Source organism: Populus trichocarpa, chromosome 17 (assembly GCF_000002775.5).
Source record: "Populus trichocarpa isolate Nisqually-1 chromosome 17, P.trichocarpa_v4.1, whole genome shotgun sequence".
Classification (NCBI taxonomy): domain Eukaryota; kingdom Viridiplantae; phylum Streptophyta; class Magnoliopsida; order Malpighiales; family Salicaceae; genus Populus; species Populus trichocarpa.
Genome location: NC_037301.2, coordinates 132,101 through 149,663, shown reverse-complemented (window position 1 = coordinate 149,663; position 17,563 = coordinate 132,101). Strand labels below are relative to the sequence as shown.

The following is a 17,563-nucleotide window of genomic DNA, read 5'->3' as shown; positions in this document are numbered from 1 at the left end:
TTTATTCATCTATAATTTTCTTGTTTTTATCCTTTGTATAGATGAACTTTATTTTTTAAAATAATTTTTTTATTTTCAGATAATATTTCTAATATGTGCAGTCTTGCATATTATATTTTTTTTCCTTTTATTTTATTCAAATAATTTCACGTGTGTGTCTATTTCTATTATCATTTGATTGAATAAAAAAATTATTTTAATTAATAAAATTTATCAAACACAACCGGGTAAATGTTCCATCTTGCAAAATTAAATATCTTGATCTATATTCATCTCTCAATTTTTCAACTTTTATTTTTAATTATTTTTTTAATTTATTAACACACGTAGTTCTCAATTTATTTTATTACATGAATGCATAAATTTTTTTATTTGCACTTAAAAAATTTTAGTTATAAAAACAAATCGAAAAAACTCACATATATAATTTTTTTATAAAAAATAAAAATATCCCAAGACTAAATGCATTTACATAACTAGTTATATAACCATGATTGAATAAGCAATTAAAAGGGAAAGAGAAGAGAAGAGAAGAGAAGAGAAAAGGGTTATTATTTTGGTTTGGGCATAACCCAACAAAGAAAACAAAAGAAATCTAACACTCGTATAAAAGCACAGCAAGTTATAATCTAAAATTATTAGCTAGACAAACCCAAATTAATCCTCCATGGAAGGTGGAAAAGCCTGTATAAGTCGATAGAACCCAACGTATAATAGACCTTGAACACTAAAACTGGCCATGATATAGTGTAATGGACTTTGCTCTGATGGTCTAAGATCACTCTCGTGACCTTGTCCCCCATTGCTTAATGTTAGACACCAAGCCAATTCTCTATCAATCCACTTTGACTCCTAGCAAAAATTTAAGACACGTATCTAAAAAATGGCATGTGTTTTTAGATTGTACGACATTCATGATGTTGAAAGCTGATGACACTTTTTCTTCATGTATGATTGGTTTAGTCAAGTTGCTATAAACATGGCAGGCTCTCTTCCTTATCTAGTTTCCAAGATTGAGCAGTAGCTGAACTTGTCTTTAATATTGTCAGCCATGGACACAGATGGTGGTAGTTCTAGTGAAACTGTACAGGTGAGAAACAAGAAGGTTATGCTGAAACATCACATCAATGGTTTTCCCAAAGAATCAGACCTTCATGTCACAACTGAAACTGTGGTGTTGAAAGTACTACAAGGTTCAAACACAGTTCCTGTCAAGGTTCTTTACTTGTCCATTGAGCCATATCAGTATATTCGATCAAGAAAGATCGAAAACCCTGGTGTCTTCTCTTCCTATCCTCCTGGCTCTGTAAGTAATGCTATCCTCTTTAATTACATTTTCTATGAAATGAAGAGAAATCTCAGGATTCTAGTACAAGAGTTTCCTGCTTGAAAACTAATGCAGGTGATCACCAGTTATGGAGTGGGTAGGGTTTTGAACTCCGGACACCCTGGCTACAAAAAGGGTGATCTTGTTTGGGGAACAACGGGATGTGAAGAATACAGTCTGATTACAGAACCTGAAACCCTCTTTAAAATAACAGACACGGATGTGCCCCTCTCTTACTATTTGGGAGTTCTTGGTAAGTTCATACATAAGCAAGATCTAAGAAACTTGTTGAAATGTTTGGGAACTAATTGTGTTTCTGTGTTTTCTCCATAGGTCTGCCTGGTTTGACTGCTTACGTTGGTTTCTATGACTTTTGTGCACCAAAGAAAGGTGAAAATGTTTTCATTTCTTCAGCATTTGGTGCTGTAGGCCAGCTTGTTGGGCAGCTAGCAAAATTGATGGGTTGCTATGTTGTTGGTAGTGCTGGAAGTAAAGAAAAGGTCAGTTCATTTGGGACTAACATACAACAGAGAACATAACTCCTTGTGATTTCCAAACAGAGAAAGATGTTGAAGCACAAGGAAGATGGTTTAGCATTTGAATTTGTTTAGAATAGGAACAGCTTTGTTGTCTTCACTTTCCTTCTTTTCATCTTGAAAATGTACCCAAGTTTCAATAAGAAATCTCATTTTGTTGTTTCAATTTATTTTTTAAATTTCTGTTAAGGTTGATTTGTTGAAGAACAAGTTAGGGTTTCACGACGCTTTCAATTACAAGGAAGAGAAAAACTTGGATGAAGCACTGAAGAGGTCAGGTTTTGCTTTAGTTTAGCTTAATTTGCAAGTCCTTGATTAGTGTAGATGCAGTCCAATTGCAAAAAGACATCCATCTTATCCTGATAGCAGTAAATTCTGAAGATAATACTATAGCATGCATGAATTGAAGATGATGGTGGGCTATCTCCAAGTCCATTTTCAATGAAGGGAAAAAAAGTGTCATGCATGCTATTTCTAGTAAATCTTAGGCCACCTTCTCATTCTGGACAGACAAGTACTGTCAGCTTCAAATTCTGAGTCTACAATTTTTTGCTACTGCTTTCTGATTGATTCCAGGTACTTTCCTGAAGGCATTGACATTTTCTTTGATAATGTTGGTGGAAAGATAATTGATGCAGTTCTATTAAACATGAGGCTCCATGGACGCATTGCTCTCTGTGGAATGGTTTCACAATACCCACTCGATGATCCAGAAGGCATAAAAAACCTGATGTGCATCATCTACCAGCGGCTTCGTGTGGAAGGATTTGTTGTCTTTGACTACTTTCATCTTTTTCCCAAGTTCTGGGACTTCATGCTCCCTTGTATCAGAGAAGGAAAGATAGCGTGTGTGGAAGACATAGCTGAAGGCCTTGATAGCTGCCCAGCTGCTCTGGAAGGACTTTTTACTGGCAGAAATCTTGGAAAGAAAGTTATTATAGTTTCTCAAGAATAAAATTTATGTATTATAGGTTCAGTTGTGGACCGCTAGAACAGTATGGTCTGTTATAAGTTAGTCTTGTAATTAGTCTTTTCTTTCCTGTACTTCAGAGGGTCCAAGATACGTAGGCATTCGAAGTTAATGGTATCATCATCAAGGTTATCTCTCATTCATTTTGGCATCTTTTATGTTTTGAATTTGTCCTTCAAGTCTAGTACATGCTGTTGGATGATTTTAACAGACTTCTGTTGTGAAGGTAATTTCCTCATTTTGTGTTTTTAACACAAGAATCCTGCTGATCATGTTGTTTCCCTCGATGATCTTCTTAAATGAAGGCCAACAGGTTCCTTTCTTGAGGTTGGATGAGGGCATCATGAGTAGGTACCAAATGCAGCATTTACCCTGATGTGACAAAGCCTGCTTATCAGAACTTGACATTATATGCATCCCTTTTTTTGTTCACCAATATGCGAAAAGCCGGCAGATGACATTCAAACAGATACCTCTAATACCATGCTTTGAGAATTGAGAGAGAGAGCCCTTGGCATCTTTATGTTTCATATAAATGTACACATGTCCAGTCTAGTGCTCTTAGTATTATCTCATATATATGTATTGGCAGATAATGCGATGAGTTGTGAAGAAAAAGTAACAAGCAGGTGATATTGAAAGACTATGTCTTTTCTGGTCTGCCTAAGAATTCAGACATGTATTTGATTACCGGTACCATCAAACTTAAGGTACCAGAAGGAACTCCTGGGATTCTAGTCAAGAATCTGTATTTGTCATGAGATCCAGCCATGAGAGGTAGAATGCTAAAACGTGAAGGATATTATGCTGAGTCCTACAAGCCTCGTTTGGTCAGTCACTCATACCTTCTTCATTCTGTTTATCTAGCATTTCATTGAAAAGATTTTATGTGATCACTACAATTGAGAATAGGGTTGTTGATGACTTTAGCTCAATTTTTCATGCAATAGTCTTATTTCCTGAGCTAATGCTTGTGTCTGTTTGAAAATATTCAGCCTTTAAGTGGATATGGAGTGGCTATAGTTTTGGATTCAGTGCATCCAGAGTTCAAGAAAGGTGACCTGGTTTGGGGAGTAACTGGATGGGAAGAGTATAGTCTCATTACAGCAACAAAGGGACTGTCCAAAATTCAACACACAGATGTGCCTCTTTCCTATTATACTGGAATTCTTGGTTAGCTTTTTTTATTTTTCTTTTTCGTCTCAATTGCATCTGTGTTAAGGTTAGGTTACTGTAGTGCTCCTAAAATACATACATGGCTGGCATGTGTGAACTGCAGTTTCCCTTTTGACATCCTTAGCTGATATGATATTATGCTAGAAAACTTGCAAAATGCGACGACAACTAGGTACCATAAAACTCAAGGTCCAAGAACCAGAATGTAAGAATGGGATTCTTGTATAGAATTTTATCAGTCATGTGATCCCTACATGAAAGGCCTAATGACAAACCTTCAAGGCATTCCCATTGATCCATCTAAGCCTGCTTTGATCAGTTATCGTATACCCATATGAGTTTCATCTCTGTTTCTATTGCCTTTCAAGTAAAAATTTGGATTCTGTACGCCGTTTTGTGACATGGGATTGATTTTAACGCTACATTGAAGTGAAACTAACGGATTCTTATGCAAGTCTTGTGTCAAATTACAGGACTGAAATGGCTGAGTCAAGAAGGTGGTAATTTTAAAAAGTCTAGATGAATTCATGTTGTAGAATGATTGGGTTTCTTATGTGTGTTTGTGTGGTTACTGAATTAATTGGTGACACTTGGATGCTTGAAATCATGCAAATGCAGCCTACTGGTGGGCGAGGAGTTGCTAAAGGGTTGGATTCAAGACATACAAATTTCAAGAACAATATAGTCTTGTTACAGAAACACAGACACTAATCGCAATTCATGACCAAGATTGGTTCAGTTTATGAAATTCAGAACACTGTTTTGAGATAATAAATAGGTTTCAAAATCAAATTATTGTGCTTGGAGATTGGTAAATTGAAATTTGTGCTGGAGCAGACTAAGAAGTCCTTGCATCATCCTCTGGACTGGTAGCACCAGGAGCAGTAGTACTAAGCAGAGTGGAACCAAATTTTGAAGCAGTAGTTGCTTGCATCATCCTCTGGACTGGTAGCACCAGGAGCAGTAGTACTAAGCAGAGTGGAACCAAATTTTGAAAAAGTAGTTGAACCAAATGCTGGAGTGGACGAAACGTTTGCACCAAATACCGGGGCTTCATCACCGAACATTGCAGGAGTTGAACCGAATGCTGTCGTAGACGAAGTATTTGCAGCACCGTGTGCTGTCCCAAACAGAACGGGCATGGGAAAGTCGTTTTGCGTCTTGGACAAGAATCAGAATGCCCAAAGTGCAGACAAAAGGAGCATCTAGATGTGGGCTGCCATTCATACTCAACCTTTTGATCATAGCTGTAGCCCTTGTCATCCTCAATGGTGATTGAATCAGGTAACATCTTATCAAAATCCACTTCGACACAAACTCTTGCAAAGCATAACGTCTCTCTTGATGCTGTTACTGTATCAGCAAACAAAGGTCTGCCCACCAAACTTGCAATCTTACCAAGTGCCTCAGGAGACCACAGATGCAACCTCAGATTCGGTAACCTAATCCAAATCGGTGCTGACTTCAACTCTTCGATTTCCAAGCTCATATCACGACTCCATGGCTTTAAAATAAAAGGTTTACTACCATCATAAAACCATGGACCCTCACCCAATGCCAACTCCTTGCCATGAGCAGATTCAAAATCCAAGACAAAAACTCCTGACCCCTTTGAATATACCTTAACATTCCCATATTTTCTCCACTCCGAGTCGATTAAATTGTTGATAAACCTGTTGAAAGAAGGTGGACCGAAGGTTGAATCATGGCCAAGAAAATAAGCAACCACAGCGTTTTCCCATCTTTTAAACTCCGATGCAACATCCTCTTCATTAACGAGGGCCAATTCCTTTCCATTCTTGGCCACAGGTTCTACGAATTTCAATTCCATCCTCTTATGCAATCTGAATATTCAAGAAGCGTTGGAAAATAGAAAGGCTAGACGAAAGTAGGATCTGGAATCAAAGATGTGCTCCCTGCCACATGCACATGCATGTATATATATAGGCACTCAGGCCGGTAGGTGTTGGCGAGTAGGAAGTAGGAAAACCAAGTACGAAGCCTAAGCTCAACGCTAACTAATCAAAAGTACAAAGACAAAGCCTCAGTTTAACGCAAACGAGTGGAGATGGGGATGATGGGAAGCATCGAGTGAAGTGCATGAGATGACCGTACTCTATCTGAGAACAAATAAATAAATAAATTATTACTTGATATTCATTCGACTTTTTGTCTCCACCTGTTTGATGACGTAGTGCGTGACTGTTACTATAGTACAAAGCGAGATTTTTAAGAATATTTTTATTTAAAATGTATTAAAATAATTTTTAAATTTATTTTATTTTAAACATCACCCATTACAATTATAAAAAATCATTAAAAAATATTAATTTAATGATTTTATAAAGATAAAATAATTTTAAAAAATACCTAAAAGCATTAGCAAACTCACTCCTAATTAAATATACTCTAAGCGGTATGTAATAATTTGTGTTTTATTTCCTTTTGCATATTTTAAAATATTTATTTATTCAACACATACTATAGGTGTGCTTAAATCTCACCAAAAACTCTATATTCAGTCTTTAATTAAAAAATATATATAATTTATAACTTTTTTTCATCTTATATCCAAATATTAGGGACTAATTAGATAACTTATCCTTAAAATCGCCCACCTTAAACATCACTCGTCCACGTTGTCCATTAACAAACCACTGTCCTCTGTGTCTACATTACAGAGACAAACTGAAGCAACAACTGTGAAGTGTAAAATGGAGAGTGATGATGGTGAAGTAGGGTGAGCAACAAGCAAGTGATCTTCAAGGACTACGTGCCTGGTGTTCTTAAAGAGTCAGACATGTACATCACTACTAGTACTATCAAACTCAAGGTCCCAGAAGATTGTACTAACGGTGTTCTTGTAAAAAATCTTTATTTGTCTTGTGATCCTTACATGAGAATCCGAATGAGAACCTTTCAGGGCTCTTATTTTTCTCTCTTGAAGCCTGGTTCGGTGAGTTACCTTAGATCCATTTGAGTTTTATCACTGTTTCTCTTGCTTTTAGCATGTTTTGAAGTAAAGATTGCATTTTTTAATTTGTTTCAGCAACTGAGTTTTTGTAATTAATTTTGTAACATGGTTTTGTTCTTAATTATACAATGAAGCTGTAGCTTTTGTGGATGTTTTGTGGTATGGCAACCACCTCAAAATGGAGAGACTAAAATGTAACCTAAACTCCAAATCTCTCCACCAACTGTATTCAGTATTCACATATGGCAAGTTGTCTATGCAAGTCAACAGATAAAACACAATGCTTCTCTGTCTTGTGTCACTGAGAATGAAGCAACAGTGAACAATGCGGAGGTCCCAGAAGGTTACTAATGGAGTTTTTGTCAAGATTCTCTGCTGCTCTTGTGATCCTTGCATGAGAAACTGAATGAGAAACCTCCAAGGCTCAAAAATACCTCTCTTTAAGCATGGTGTGGCCAGTTAAGTTCGCACCCATTTGAGTTTTATTTCTTTCTTTTCCCTTTATTTTTTGAATTTTTGAAGTAAAGATTGAATCTTTTTCTCATTTCTTGCAAATTTGTTTGTGATTAAGGTTTTTCGAAAGTGTTTTTGTTAGATGGGGTTGTTTTCTAAGATCTTGTTTCTCATCTTTCCAAGAGGAATTTAGAGGAAGGTGGCAAAAGATCAAAGTTCATTGTATGACATTGTCTTACACTAATTCCACTAAGATATTCTAGTTCAAGCATGGACTACACAATATCTGGATTTGATATTCTGAAGAAACTAAGCAATATTCAAGGGGAGGGAGTGCAGGAAGGAACAGAAAATTTAACATTATGCAATGAAGAGTGGTGGTGAAGTAGTGAGCAACAATGGAGAGTGATCTTTAAAGACTACGTGGTTGGTCACCTTAAAGATGAGACATGAATGTGACAACTAGGTACCATAAAACTCAAGGTCCCAGAACCAGAATGTAAGAATGGGATTCTTGTAAAGAATTTTATCAGTCATGTGATCCTTACATGGAAGGCCTAATGACAAACCTCCAAGGCATTCCCATTGATCTATCTAAGCCTGCTTTGATCAGTTTTCGAATACCCATATGAGTTTTATCTCTGTTTCTATTGCCTTTCAAGTAAAAATTTGGATTCTGTACGCCGTTTAGTGACAAGGGATTGATTTTAATGCTACTTTGAAGTGAAACTATTGGATTCTTATGCAAGTCTTGTGTCAAATTACAGGACTGAAATGGCTAAGAGTCAAGAAGGTGGTAATTTTAAAGAGTCTAGATGAATTCATGTTGTAGAATGATTGGGTTTCTTATGTGTGTTTGTGTGGTTACTGAATTAATTTGTGACACTTGGATGCTTGAAATCATGCAAATGCAGCCTACGGGGTGGGCGAGGAGTTGCTAAAGGATTGGATTCAAGACATACAAATTTTAAGAACAATATAGTCTTATTACAGAAACACAGACACTAGCTAATCCATGACCAAGATGTGCCCTAATCTATTTTTAAGGTTCAGTTTATGAAATTCAGAACACTGTTTTGAGATAACAAATAGGTTTGAAAAATAATTCCTTATTTTCTTTTCGAAAATTTTCAAAATCAAATTATTGTGGTTGGAGATTGGTAAATTGAAATTTATTCAGCAGGAAGCGCTGAACCAAATGCTGGAGTAGACAAAGAAGTCCTTGCATCATCCTCTGGACTGTTAGCACCAGGAGCAGTTGTACTAAACAGAGTGGAACCAAATGTTGAAGCAGGAGTTGAACTAAATGCTGGAGTGGACGAAAAGTTTGCACCAAATACTGGGGCTTCATCAGCAAACATTGCAGGAGTTGAACCGAATGCTGTCTTAGACGAAGTATTTGCAGCACCTTGTGCTGTCCCAAACAGAATCCTGGGAGGGCCACAGCTTCGCTTACAGCAGAAACGTCCATATTCCTTGCAGCACGAGCATGGGAAAGTCGTTTTGCGTCTTGGACAAGAATCAGAATGCCCAAGGTGCAGACAATAGGAGCATCTAGATGTGGGCTGCCATTCATACTCAACCTTTTGATCATAGCTGTAGCCCTTGTCATCCTCAATGGTGACTGAATCAGGTAACATCTTATCAAAATCCACTTCGACACAAACTCTTGCAAAGCATAACGTCTCTCTTGATGCTGTCACTGTATCAGCAAACAAAGGTCTGCCCACCAAACTTGCAATCTTACTAAGTGCCTCAGGAGACCACAGATGCAACCTCAGATTCGGTAACTTAATCCAAATCGGTGCTGACTTCAACTCTTTGATTTCCAAACTCAGATCACGACTCCATGGCTTTAAAATAAAAGGTTTACTACCATCATAAAACCTTGGACCCTCACCCAATGCCAACTCCTTGCCATGAGCAGATTCAAAATCCAAGACAAAAACTCCTGACCCTTGTGAATATACCTTAACATTCCCATATTTTCTCCACTCCGAGTCGATTAAATTGTTGATAAACTTGTTGAAAGAAGTTGGACCGAAGGTTGAATCATGGCCAAGAAAATAAGCAACCACAGCGTTTTCCCATCTTTTAAACTCCGACGCAACATCCTCTTCATTAACTTGAGCCAATTCCTTTCCATTCTTGGCCACGGGTTCTACGAACTTCAATTCCATCCTCTTATGCAATCTGAAAGTTCAAGTAGCGTTGGACAGGACAAGACAGAACGGATAATAAGATGTTTGATTGATGTTTCAGGACAAGAGAAGGGATGATGCACATGTATATATAGGAACTCAGGTCGGTTGGTGCTGGCGAGTAGGAAAACCAAAGCACAAAGCCTCAGTTTGACGCAAACGAGTGGAACATGGGGGATGATGTGATGTGTGGTCCCAATACTCTTTATCTTAAAACAAATAAATAAATAAATAAATTATTACACTCCGTTTGTTCTAAGATCGTGGTTGATATTATATTTCAAGCCGGTTTTTTAAAATATCTTTTATTTTAAATATATTAAAATAATTTTTTAAAATTTTTATTTTATTTTTAACATCAACCTATTAAAATTATAAAAAAAATTAAAAAAATATCAATTTTATAATTTTATAATAAAAAAGTAAATTTAAAAAATAAACAAACTTATTCTCCAACACGGTGTGATATGTGTTTCATTCCTATTATATTTTTTAAAGTGTTTGTTTATTTACACGCGGTGTGGTTTTTGTTTAACCCCATCATATATTTGAAAGTATTTATTTATTTAACACAGAAATATTAGAAAAGATAATTTATTCTTAAAATTGCCCATTTAAAACATTGATAGAACTCTAAACCACGTGAGATTTCTACTGTACATGAATACATTGTGAATCAAGAGACAATTTATTATGGACTTACTATACATATATACACTGTGGGCCAAGAGACAATTAATTGTGGACTTGCACAGTTGTTTTATTATATATTATGGGATTTCTAGTATACATGAATGCATTGTGGACCAAGAGACAATTCATTATGGACTTACTATACATGTATGTACTGTGAACCAAGAGACAATTAACTATGGACTTGCATAATTGTTTTATTATATATTATGGGATTTCTACTGTACATGAATGCATTGTAGACCAAGAGACAATTCACTGTGGACTTACTATACATGTATGTACTGTGAACTAAGAGACAATTAACTGTGGACTTGCACAATTGATTTGCTATATATTAAAACATATGGAAAAACACTGTAGAAATACTGTATATTTACTATGGACATAGATACATTGCCCTGTGGACGACACTATGACTATAGAGTATTTGCACTGTGGACGGCATTGTAACACCTTTGGGGCGTTTCTTTCCTGTGTTTTTAGTCAAGAATTGTGGTTGGAGACGTGGTCTTCTCTTTCAAAAGCTGCTGGGTCTGGCTTTGGTAGCCAAACCCAACGTTGTCAGGTTTGGTTGACAAGTCAGACCCAAAACACTTCCAAAAAGTGTCAATAGCATTGGGTCCTGCCTCCCAGTCAGATCCAACAGAGTGTTTAACTGTAGATAACACTGTAGCGTTTGTGGGAAGCGTTGTCTTTATTTTCTTATTGCCTTCCTTTTTTTTATGAGCTCATATACTCAACAACAATTACATCTTTATTTCTCATTTCTTATTTATCTTCAAGAATCTTTGATGTTTATTGCTTTAAGAATAATTTGTAGCTTACAGTTACACTTATCTCTTGCTGTAGGAAAAAAAACTAGCATTCAGTTAATCAAAGCTTTCTTATCCAGCATCGCAAGCTCACTGGACATCTTCATCATGTGCTTTTTTATTGCAACTTGCTGTTTATTGACGTCCACTTTTCTATATATATAAGGCATAAAATACTTGGCTCTAGGCAATTTGTTCTCCTTGGATTGAACTGCCTTTACTTAACTTTTACAGTCCACCACTAACTTTATGAATATCATGTTTTTACTTCATAATTTTTTGATTATTTTATCATTGTCTATTATAATAATTAAAATTAAATTTCACTTAATATGCCATACCTGAAACACTTCCAAAAAATATCATTAGCGTTGGCCTTGCCTCCCAGCAAGACCCAACAACGTTAATTTTCTTAATTTTTAATTTGAATTACTTTGAATTAACTTTCAACAAGCCAAACCCAAGAAATTTGAAGATTTTTAATTATTTTCATTTATTTTAAATTAATATTTTTTGATATTTTTGTATTATTATATATATATATATATATATATATATATATATATATATATAGAGAGAGAGAGAGAGAGAGAGAGAGAGAGAGAGATTGTGTGGACAAAATTTTGAATTTTCATCTTACTTTAAATTAATTTTTTATATATTTTTTGTATTGTTTTTTAAATATTTTAAGATTGTCTCTTACTGCAAAACGAGACCCAAGAAAAAAATATTAAATTTACAATAAATATTATTACTATAAAAAAAAACATAGAATAGAATTCGACTTTAAGAGTAAAATCAATTATTATTAATATATCAATTATTATTATTATTAACTTGGGTCTGGCATCCTTTTCCAGACCCAAGAATCTCGGGGCTTGAAAAGTGCACCTGACCTATAGTTTTAAAAGTACTTTGAAAAAAATTTAAATTTTTTTTAATTTTGTTCTATAATATTGTCATAATAAAGTTGATGGAGCTCATATTTTATATTTTTGGTATTGTATAAGAGATTTTATTTTGAGTAATAGAAGATATTTTAATTTTATAACATTAGTATATGAGATTCAAAGTTTTATCAATGTTTTATTATCTTTAGATTTTTTATGCAGTAGTTTTGAATTATATATATTATTAAATACATAAATAAATTATGTGTTAGATCCAATCCCCTACAAGAACTATTAGAGTTGGGTCCTGCACCTAAATTTCTTTGGGTCCTGACGTGTGCAGGACCTAATTGGGTGTTAGGTCCTATCAGGTGAAGGACCCACAATTGCTTTGGTCCTGACGTGTGCAGGACCTAATTAGGTGTTGGGTCCTGCCAGGTGCAGGACCCAAAATACCTATGGGTCCTGCCGAGTGCAGGACCCACAATTGCTTTGGTTCCTAACATGTGCAGGACTCAAAATAACTTTGGGTCCTCTTGCCTGGTGCAGGCCCCATGTGGGTGTTGGGTCCTGCCAGGTGCAAGACCCACAATAACTCTGGGTTATGCTGATGCAAGACCTAAAATTGCTTTGGATCCTGAAGTGTGCAAGACCCAAAATAGCATTGGGTCCTGCCGGTGTAGGACCCATTTGAGTGTTGGTTTCTACCGGGTGCAGGATCCAAAGAAGTAATAAAAATAACAACCTCCCACCCACCACGACCCAGCAGCTAGGATTCAACAACAGTGGGCTTTGCCTCCCACCTCACCAGGATCTAACAACATTGGGCCTCATAACCAGGACCCAACAACTTTGGGTCGTGCCTCCCACTTCACCATGACCCAACGCCCAATTGGGCCCTAGGTCCTGTCGAGTGCAGGACCTAATTGGGTATTGGGTCCTGTTAGGTGTATGACCCAAAATAACTCTGGGTCTTATTGATGTAGGACTCAAAATTGCTTTGGATCTTGACGTGTGCAGGACCCAAAATAGCATAAGGTCCTACCGGTGCAGGACCCAATTGGGTGTAGGACCCAAAGTAGTAATAACAATAACAGTCTCTCACACACCACGACCCAACAACTAGGATTCAACAACGATGGACCCTACCTCCTACCTCATTAGAACCCAACAGTTTTGGGCCCTGCCTACCACCATAACCCAACACCCAATTGGACCCTTTTACCACCAGGACCTAACAGCTTGGGCCATGCCCAGAACAGAACCCAACGCTTTAGGTCTTGCTAGGAGGCCAGACCCAGCAGCATTGGGTGGGTATGTTTCATTCAAAATCTAAACCTGCAATTGACCCTGAGTAAACCAGTCAACCTACCGGGTCAACCCAAAACTCGGGTGATCCGGCAAAAATCCAGAAAGGATCTTTTTTTTTCAAATGTATTTTTTCTCATACTCTAGATTTTTTTTTCCATACTTTTCAGTTGGTTATTAATTCATTTTATAGTTTATTGTATAAATACTATAAGAATATGTTTTTTTTTCATGTAAGATTTAAAACATTTTAGTTTATATTTATTTTTTGTCAATATAGGATAATAATTTTTTTTGGTTTAAATATAAAATAAAGTGACTAACAGGTTAAAAAAATAAAAACTAAAAAATATATATAAAATAATATCCTCTTTTTTATTTTATTTAAAAGTTTTTTTTAAAAAAAATTGATTATTTAACCCGCAGTGGATGACGTAACATAGCTAGTCACTCCTGTGACCAGTCGTCCATGTTATCCCTTAACAAACCACTCTCCTCTGTCTACATTACAGAGACAAACTGAAGCAACAACTGTGAAGTGAAAATGGAAAGTGATGATGGTGAAGTGGTGAGCAACAAGCAAGTGATCTTCAAGGACTACGTGCCTGGTGTTCTTAAAGAGTCAGACATGTACATCACTACTAGTACTATCAAACTCAAGGTCCCAGAAGATTGTACTAACGGTGTTCTTGTAAAAAATCTTTACTTGTCTTGTGATCCTTACATGAGAAACCGAATGAGAAACTTTCAGGGCTCTTATATTTCTCCCTTGAAGCCTGGTTCGGTGAGTTACCTTAGATCCATTTGAGTTTTATCACTGTTTCTCTTGCTTTTAGCATGTTTTGAAGTAAAGATTGCATTTTTTAATTTGTTTCAGCAACTGAGTTTTTGTAATTAATTTTGTAACATGGTTTTGTTCTTAATTATACAATGAAGCTGTAGCTTTTGTGGATGTTTTGTGTAAATTTACTTGCTTTGAAGTGGATGGAAATTATGGAGAGAATAGCTTACTTTAGCTCATAAACTAATAGATTTTGTTGTTTGTGTCTTACTGAAGTAAGATGTGACATTGTTTTTGCTTGGAATTTGTATGAATGTAGCCTATAAGTGGGCGTGGAGTGGCTAAAGTTTTGGATTCAAGGCATCCGGATTATAAAAAGGGGGACTTCATTTGGGGAATGACTGGATGGGAAGAGTACAGTCTGATTACAGCAACAGAGACACTATTTAAAATCCATGACAAAGATGTGCCCCTTTCCTATTATATTGGAATTCTTGGTAAGCCTTTTCGGCTTTTGTAACTGTTCTATTTATGAAATCAGATCATTGTTGGTGCTAATAAATTGATTGAAATTTTTAATGTTTTGTTTGATTTTTTGAGAATTCTAGAAAACCAAACTATTGTGTTTAGAACTCAGTAAAGTTCGAGTTATTGAATGGGGTGTGGGAAGCTTACATTTGTTATGATTATGTTGATGATGATATGTGGCTCAAGAGAAATGAGACCAACTTCTTATAGTGTGCATGGTGTAGGGCTGTTATTGATTCTTCTAGTCATGTCAGGATATTAATTTGTTGGCTAAAATGTGATACATTGTGTCCTAAGAGTAGACATGCTTGCCTTTTATCTCTTCAGATGCTTCTTTGTCTTGATTCATCATTCGGTATGGTCAATGATCTCAGAAAATGATTTCACTGGCTGTTGTTCATCAACCTTTTGAGGTTTAGAAGGCCATCTGCGGTTCTTAACCTCACAAGGTTCAGGGCAACTAGGGTGAGACACTGCTGATATAGATATTACCGTAACTATCATTGGTTTCCATTATGATTTCTTCTTCTAGGAATGCCGGGTTTGACTGCTTATGCTGGCTTCTATGAAATATGCTCTCCTAAGAAAGGGGAGTTTGTTTTCATATCAGCAGCCTCTGGTGCGGTTGGTCAGCTTGTTGGGCAGTTTGCAAAGTTGTTAGGTTGCTATGTTGTTGGAAGTGCTGGAAGCAAAGACAAGGTATGTCTCCTTAGTGAATGTTTATGGTTATTAGTGTTTTTCCTGTTTTATTTGGCACTGCTTCTCGGTCTAATCTGATGCTATTGCTTTTCAAAGTCTGGAACACAATAAAACTTGGAATTGCAAACCTGCTTGAATAATAAGTTATTATACCAAAGACTAAAAAGCTCTTTGCTAGTTAGAAAGCTGGTCGAAGGCTGCCAAATGGCAAGCAAAATATATTAACTGGAAGAGCCAGAAAAAGATGGTACGTAAATGTTCTATTCAATAGGTTCCTGGGAATTTCAGCGTCGCACAAATCTTAGGCACCATGAAAAGGGGGGTGTTTCTTGCATCCAAACATATTCTCTTGAAAGCTTACTCTTCTAATAATGTACCAATGAGGATCTAAGTTTGGAAGTAGCCTACAAGTAAATGCATTCTAATCAGTTTCCAAAAAACAACATCTGAATAGCCTAGAAAACATAAGACTTACAGAAAACACCAGCATTTGACAAAGATTTTACATCCTTTTGTCCGTAGGAAATTTTAAGGTTAGTCCTTTTGTCCATATGAATTTTCTGTCGTTCCATTACTTGGAAGTTGTTGCAATGAACAAGTATCTGGACATCCAGTTCCTTTTACAATACTCTGTCTATTTCATGGTTAGAAGCTTGTAAAAAATCTTGACTGAATTTAGGGATAAAATTTTGTTGGACAAGGATATTGTTTTCCTTGATTTTTTCTTGCAGTCTGAATTTTGGGGAAAAACACGGATAGCATGTAGTTCAGTAAGTGAGAGATATGGTGCCGAGTAGTTCTGTAGGCTGTCCTAGATCTTCTCTGAATATATATTTTCATGGTCTGCATCAGCTCCCTAGGCTTCCCATTACCATTTCCAATATTGTATATGCTTTCCTTTTTCGTGCATGACAAAGAGGTAATTTTGCAAGTTATCAGAGGATCAAATGGCTCTCCCTTTGTGTCATGGAAGTTAAATAGATAATTGTCATCCTAGTATTTATTCTTCTGTCAAAGTGAAGCAAGCAATCTCATTAATTAGCTTCTTTTTTATTTTTGTTTTCTTGACCTTTACATCTCCTATCCTCTCATTTCTGTAATATAAGGTTGATTTGTTGAAGAATAAGTTTGGCTTTGATGATGCTTTCAACTACAAAGAAGAGCTGGACTTGGATGCAGCTTTGAAAAGGTTAGCGGTACAATTTGCTTACACTGGACCTGTGGTGGTAAAATGGAACCCTACTAAAAACAAATTGTATACAGCTGTAAGATGTTAGGAAAAAAACCTGTAACATCTGTTTCAGGCTGTGAAAGAAGGCATCTTAAACTGGTTAAAGAAAGAGTTGTTCGATTTTGTATGGTCTGCTTTATTGCCTTGAAATTCCTATTCACTGGGCCATGGTAAGGGATTCATATGATATTCCAGTGGTGCAAGGGAGTCTAATTTTTTATGTTTACGGCTTTTAGTCAGCATAGGTAACCTAGGCAGTTGAAATTTCTATGGTGCTGCTAATCTATTTAGTTGGTAAACCAAAATATTTTTCTTTTTGACATTTCCCCTTCAAGTTATTTGAGGGTAAAATCTAAAAACCAAATTTGCTCTATCATTTGGCAGGTACTTTCCTGATGGCATTGATATTTACTTTGAAAATGTTGGAGGAAAAATGCTTGATGCAGTAGTACTCAACATGAGGGTCCGTGGGCGAATTTCTGTTTGTGGAATGGTCTCACAATACAATCTCGAGCAGCCGGAAGGTGTTCATAACTTGATGCATCTTGTGCCGAAACGCATTCATATGGAGGGTTTCTTGGTCCATGATTTCTTTCACCTGTTCCCAAAATATCTAGACATGGTTCTGCCTTACATCAAACAAGGAAAGATTGTGTATGTGGAAGACATAGCAGAAGGCCTTGAAAATGCTCCGGCAGCTCTAACTGGACTCTTCGCAGGCCGCAATATTGGAAAACAGGTGGTTGCAGTTTCTCATGAATGACTTTTTTAACACCAGCATTTTACTTCGATCATGATCATTGCTGTTTGTCGAAGTATTATTCTTGGATACACAGCCAGGTACTTTTGAAAACCTGGTGCCGTCACTGTGATACTCCAACTATTTTTCCTTGTCTCTAATTAAAGATAGTTGAAGTTATGTATCAGTATTGACATATATTCCTATTGCCATGTGTTATATATTCCTAAACATTTACAATA

The 17,563-nt window shown here is 36.3% G+C and overlaps 3 protein-coding genes across 14 annotated transcripts in view; 2 read left to right on the top strand and 1 right to left on the bottom strand.

Annotated features, from left to right (window-relative positions):
* The window catches only part of LOC127904492 (uncharacterized), a 22,205-nt gene extending 12,416 nt beyond the window's left edge, over positions 1-9,789 (bottom strand). Inside the window, exons 1-3 of one of the 4 annotated variants that reach the window (XM_052448411.1) lie at positions 9,020-9,786; positions 5,016-5,243; positions 4,595-4,936 (exon numbers count right to left, since the gene is read on the bottom strand). In XM_052448411.1, the coding sequence (XP_052304371.1) occupies positions 4,802-4,936; positions 5,016-5,243; positions 9,020-9,616 (960 nt within the window). In that variant the 5' untranslated portion in view covers positions 9,617-9,786 and the 3' untranslated portion in view covers positions 4,595-4,801. Of the gene's footprint in view, positions 1-4,585; positions 5,452-9,019 lie in introns of those variants that run through there. The other 3 variants (XM_052448409.1, XM_052448408.1, XM_052448410.1) reach the window with 3 other exon arrangements.
* The window catches only part of LOC18106420 (2-alkenal reductase (NADP(+)-dependent)), a 22,867-nt gene extending 5,304 nt beyond the window's left edge, over positions 1-17,563 (top strand). Inside the window, exons 1-6 of one of the 5 annotated variants that reach the window (XM_052448404.1) lie at positions 6,625-6,718; positions 13,883-14,127; positions 14,444-14,621; positions 15,185-15,351; positions 16,458-16,540; positions 16,967-17,563. In XM_052448404.1, coding sequence (XP_052304364.1) covers positions 13,888-14,127; positions 14,444-14,621; positions 15,185-15,351; positions 16,458-16,540; positions 16,967-17,345 — 1,047 coding nt within the window. In that variant the 5' untranslated portion in view covers positions 6,625-6,718; positions 13,883-13,887 and the 3' untranslated portion in view covers positions 17,346-17,563. Of the gene's footprint in view, positions 1-3,474; positions 3,664-3,828; positions 4,007-6,624; positions 6,719-6,842; positions 6,966-13,882; positions 14,128-14,443; positions 14,622-15,184; positions 15,352-16,457; positions 16,541-16,966 lie in introns of those variants that run through there. The other 4 variants (XM_052448403.1, XM_052448405.1, XM_052448407.1 and 1 more) reach the window with 4 other exon arrangements.
* LOC18106419 (2-alkenal reductase (NADP(+)-dependent)) lies at positions 863-3,093 on the top strand. Of its 5 annotated transcripts, XR_008057731.1 has the most exons (6): positions 873-1,306; positions 1,403-1,580; positions 1,661-1,827; positions 2,054-2,136; positions 2,233-2,321; positions 2,352-2,491. XR_008057731.1 is itself a non-coding variant. In XM_052448397.1 (5 exons), exons 1-5 carry the CDS (start codon positions 1,052-1,054, stop codon positions 2,816-2,818), a joined length of 966 nt encoding a protein of 321 aa, XP_052304357.1. In that variant the 5' UTR covers positions 863-1,051; the 3' UTR covers positions 2,819-3,093. The 5 variants fall into 5 exon arrangements, 4 of the variants coding, with proteins under 4 accessions (XP_052304357.1, XP_006372341.1, XP_052304359.1 ...); XM_052448397.1 differs by lacking the exon at positions 2,233-2,321 and having other exon boundaries at positions 863-1,306; positions 1,757-1,827; positions 2,440-3,093; XM_006372279.3 differs by lacking the exon at positions 2,233-2,321 and having other exon boundaries at positions 869-1,306; positions 2,440-3,093.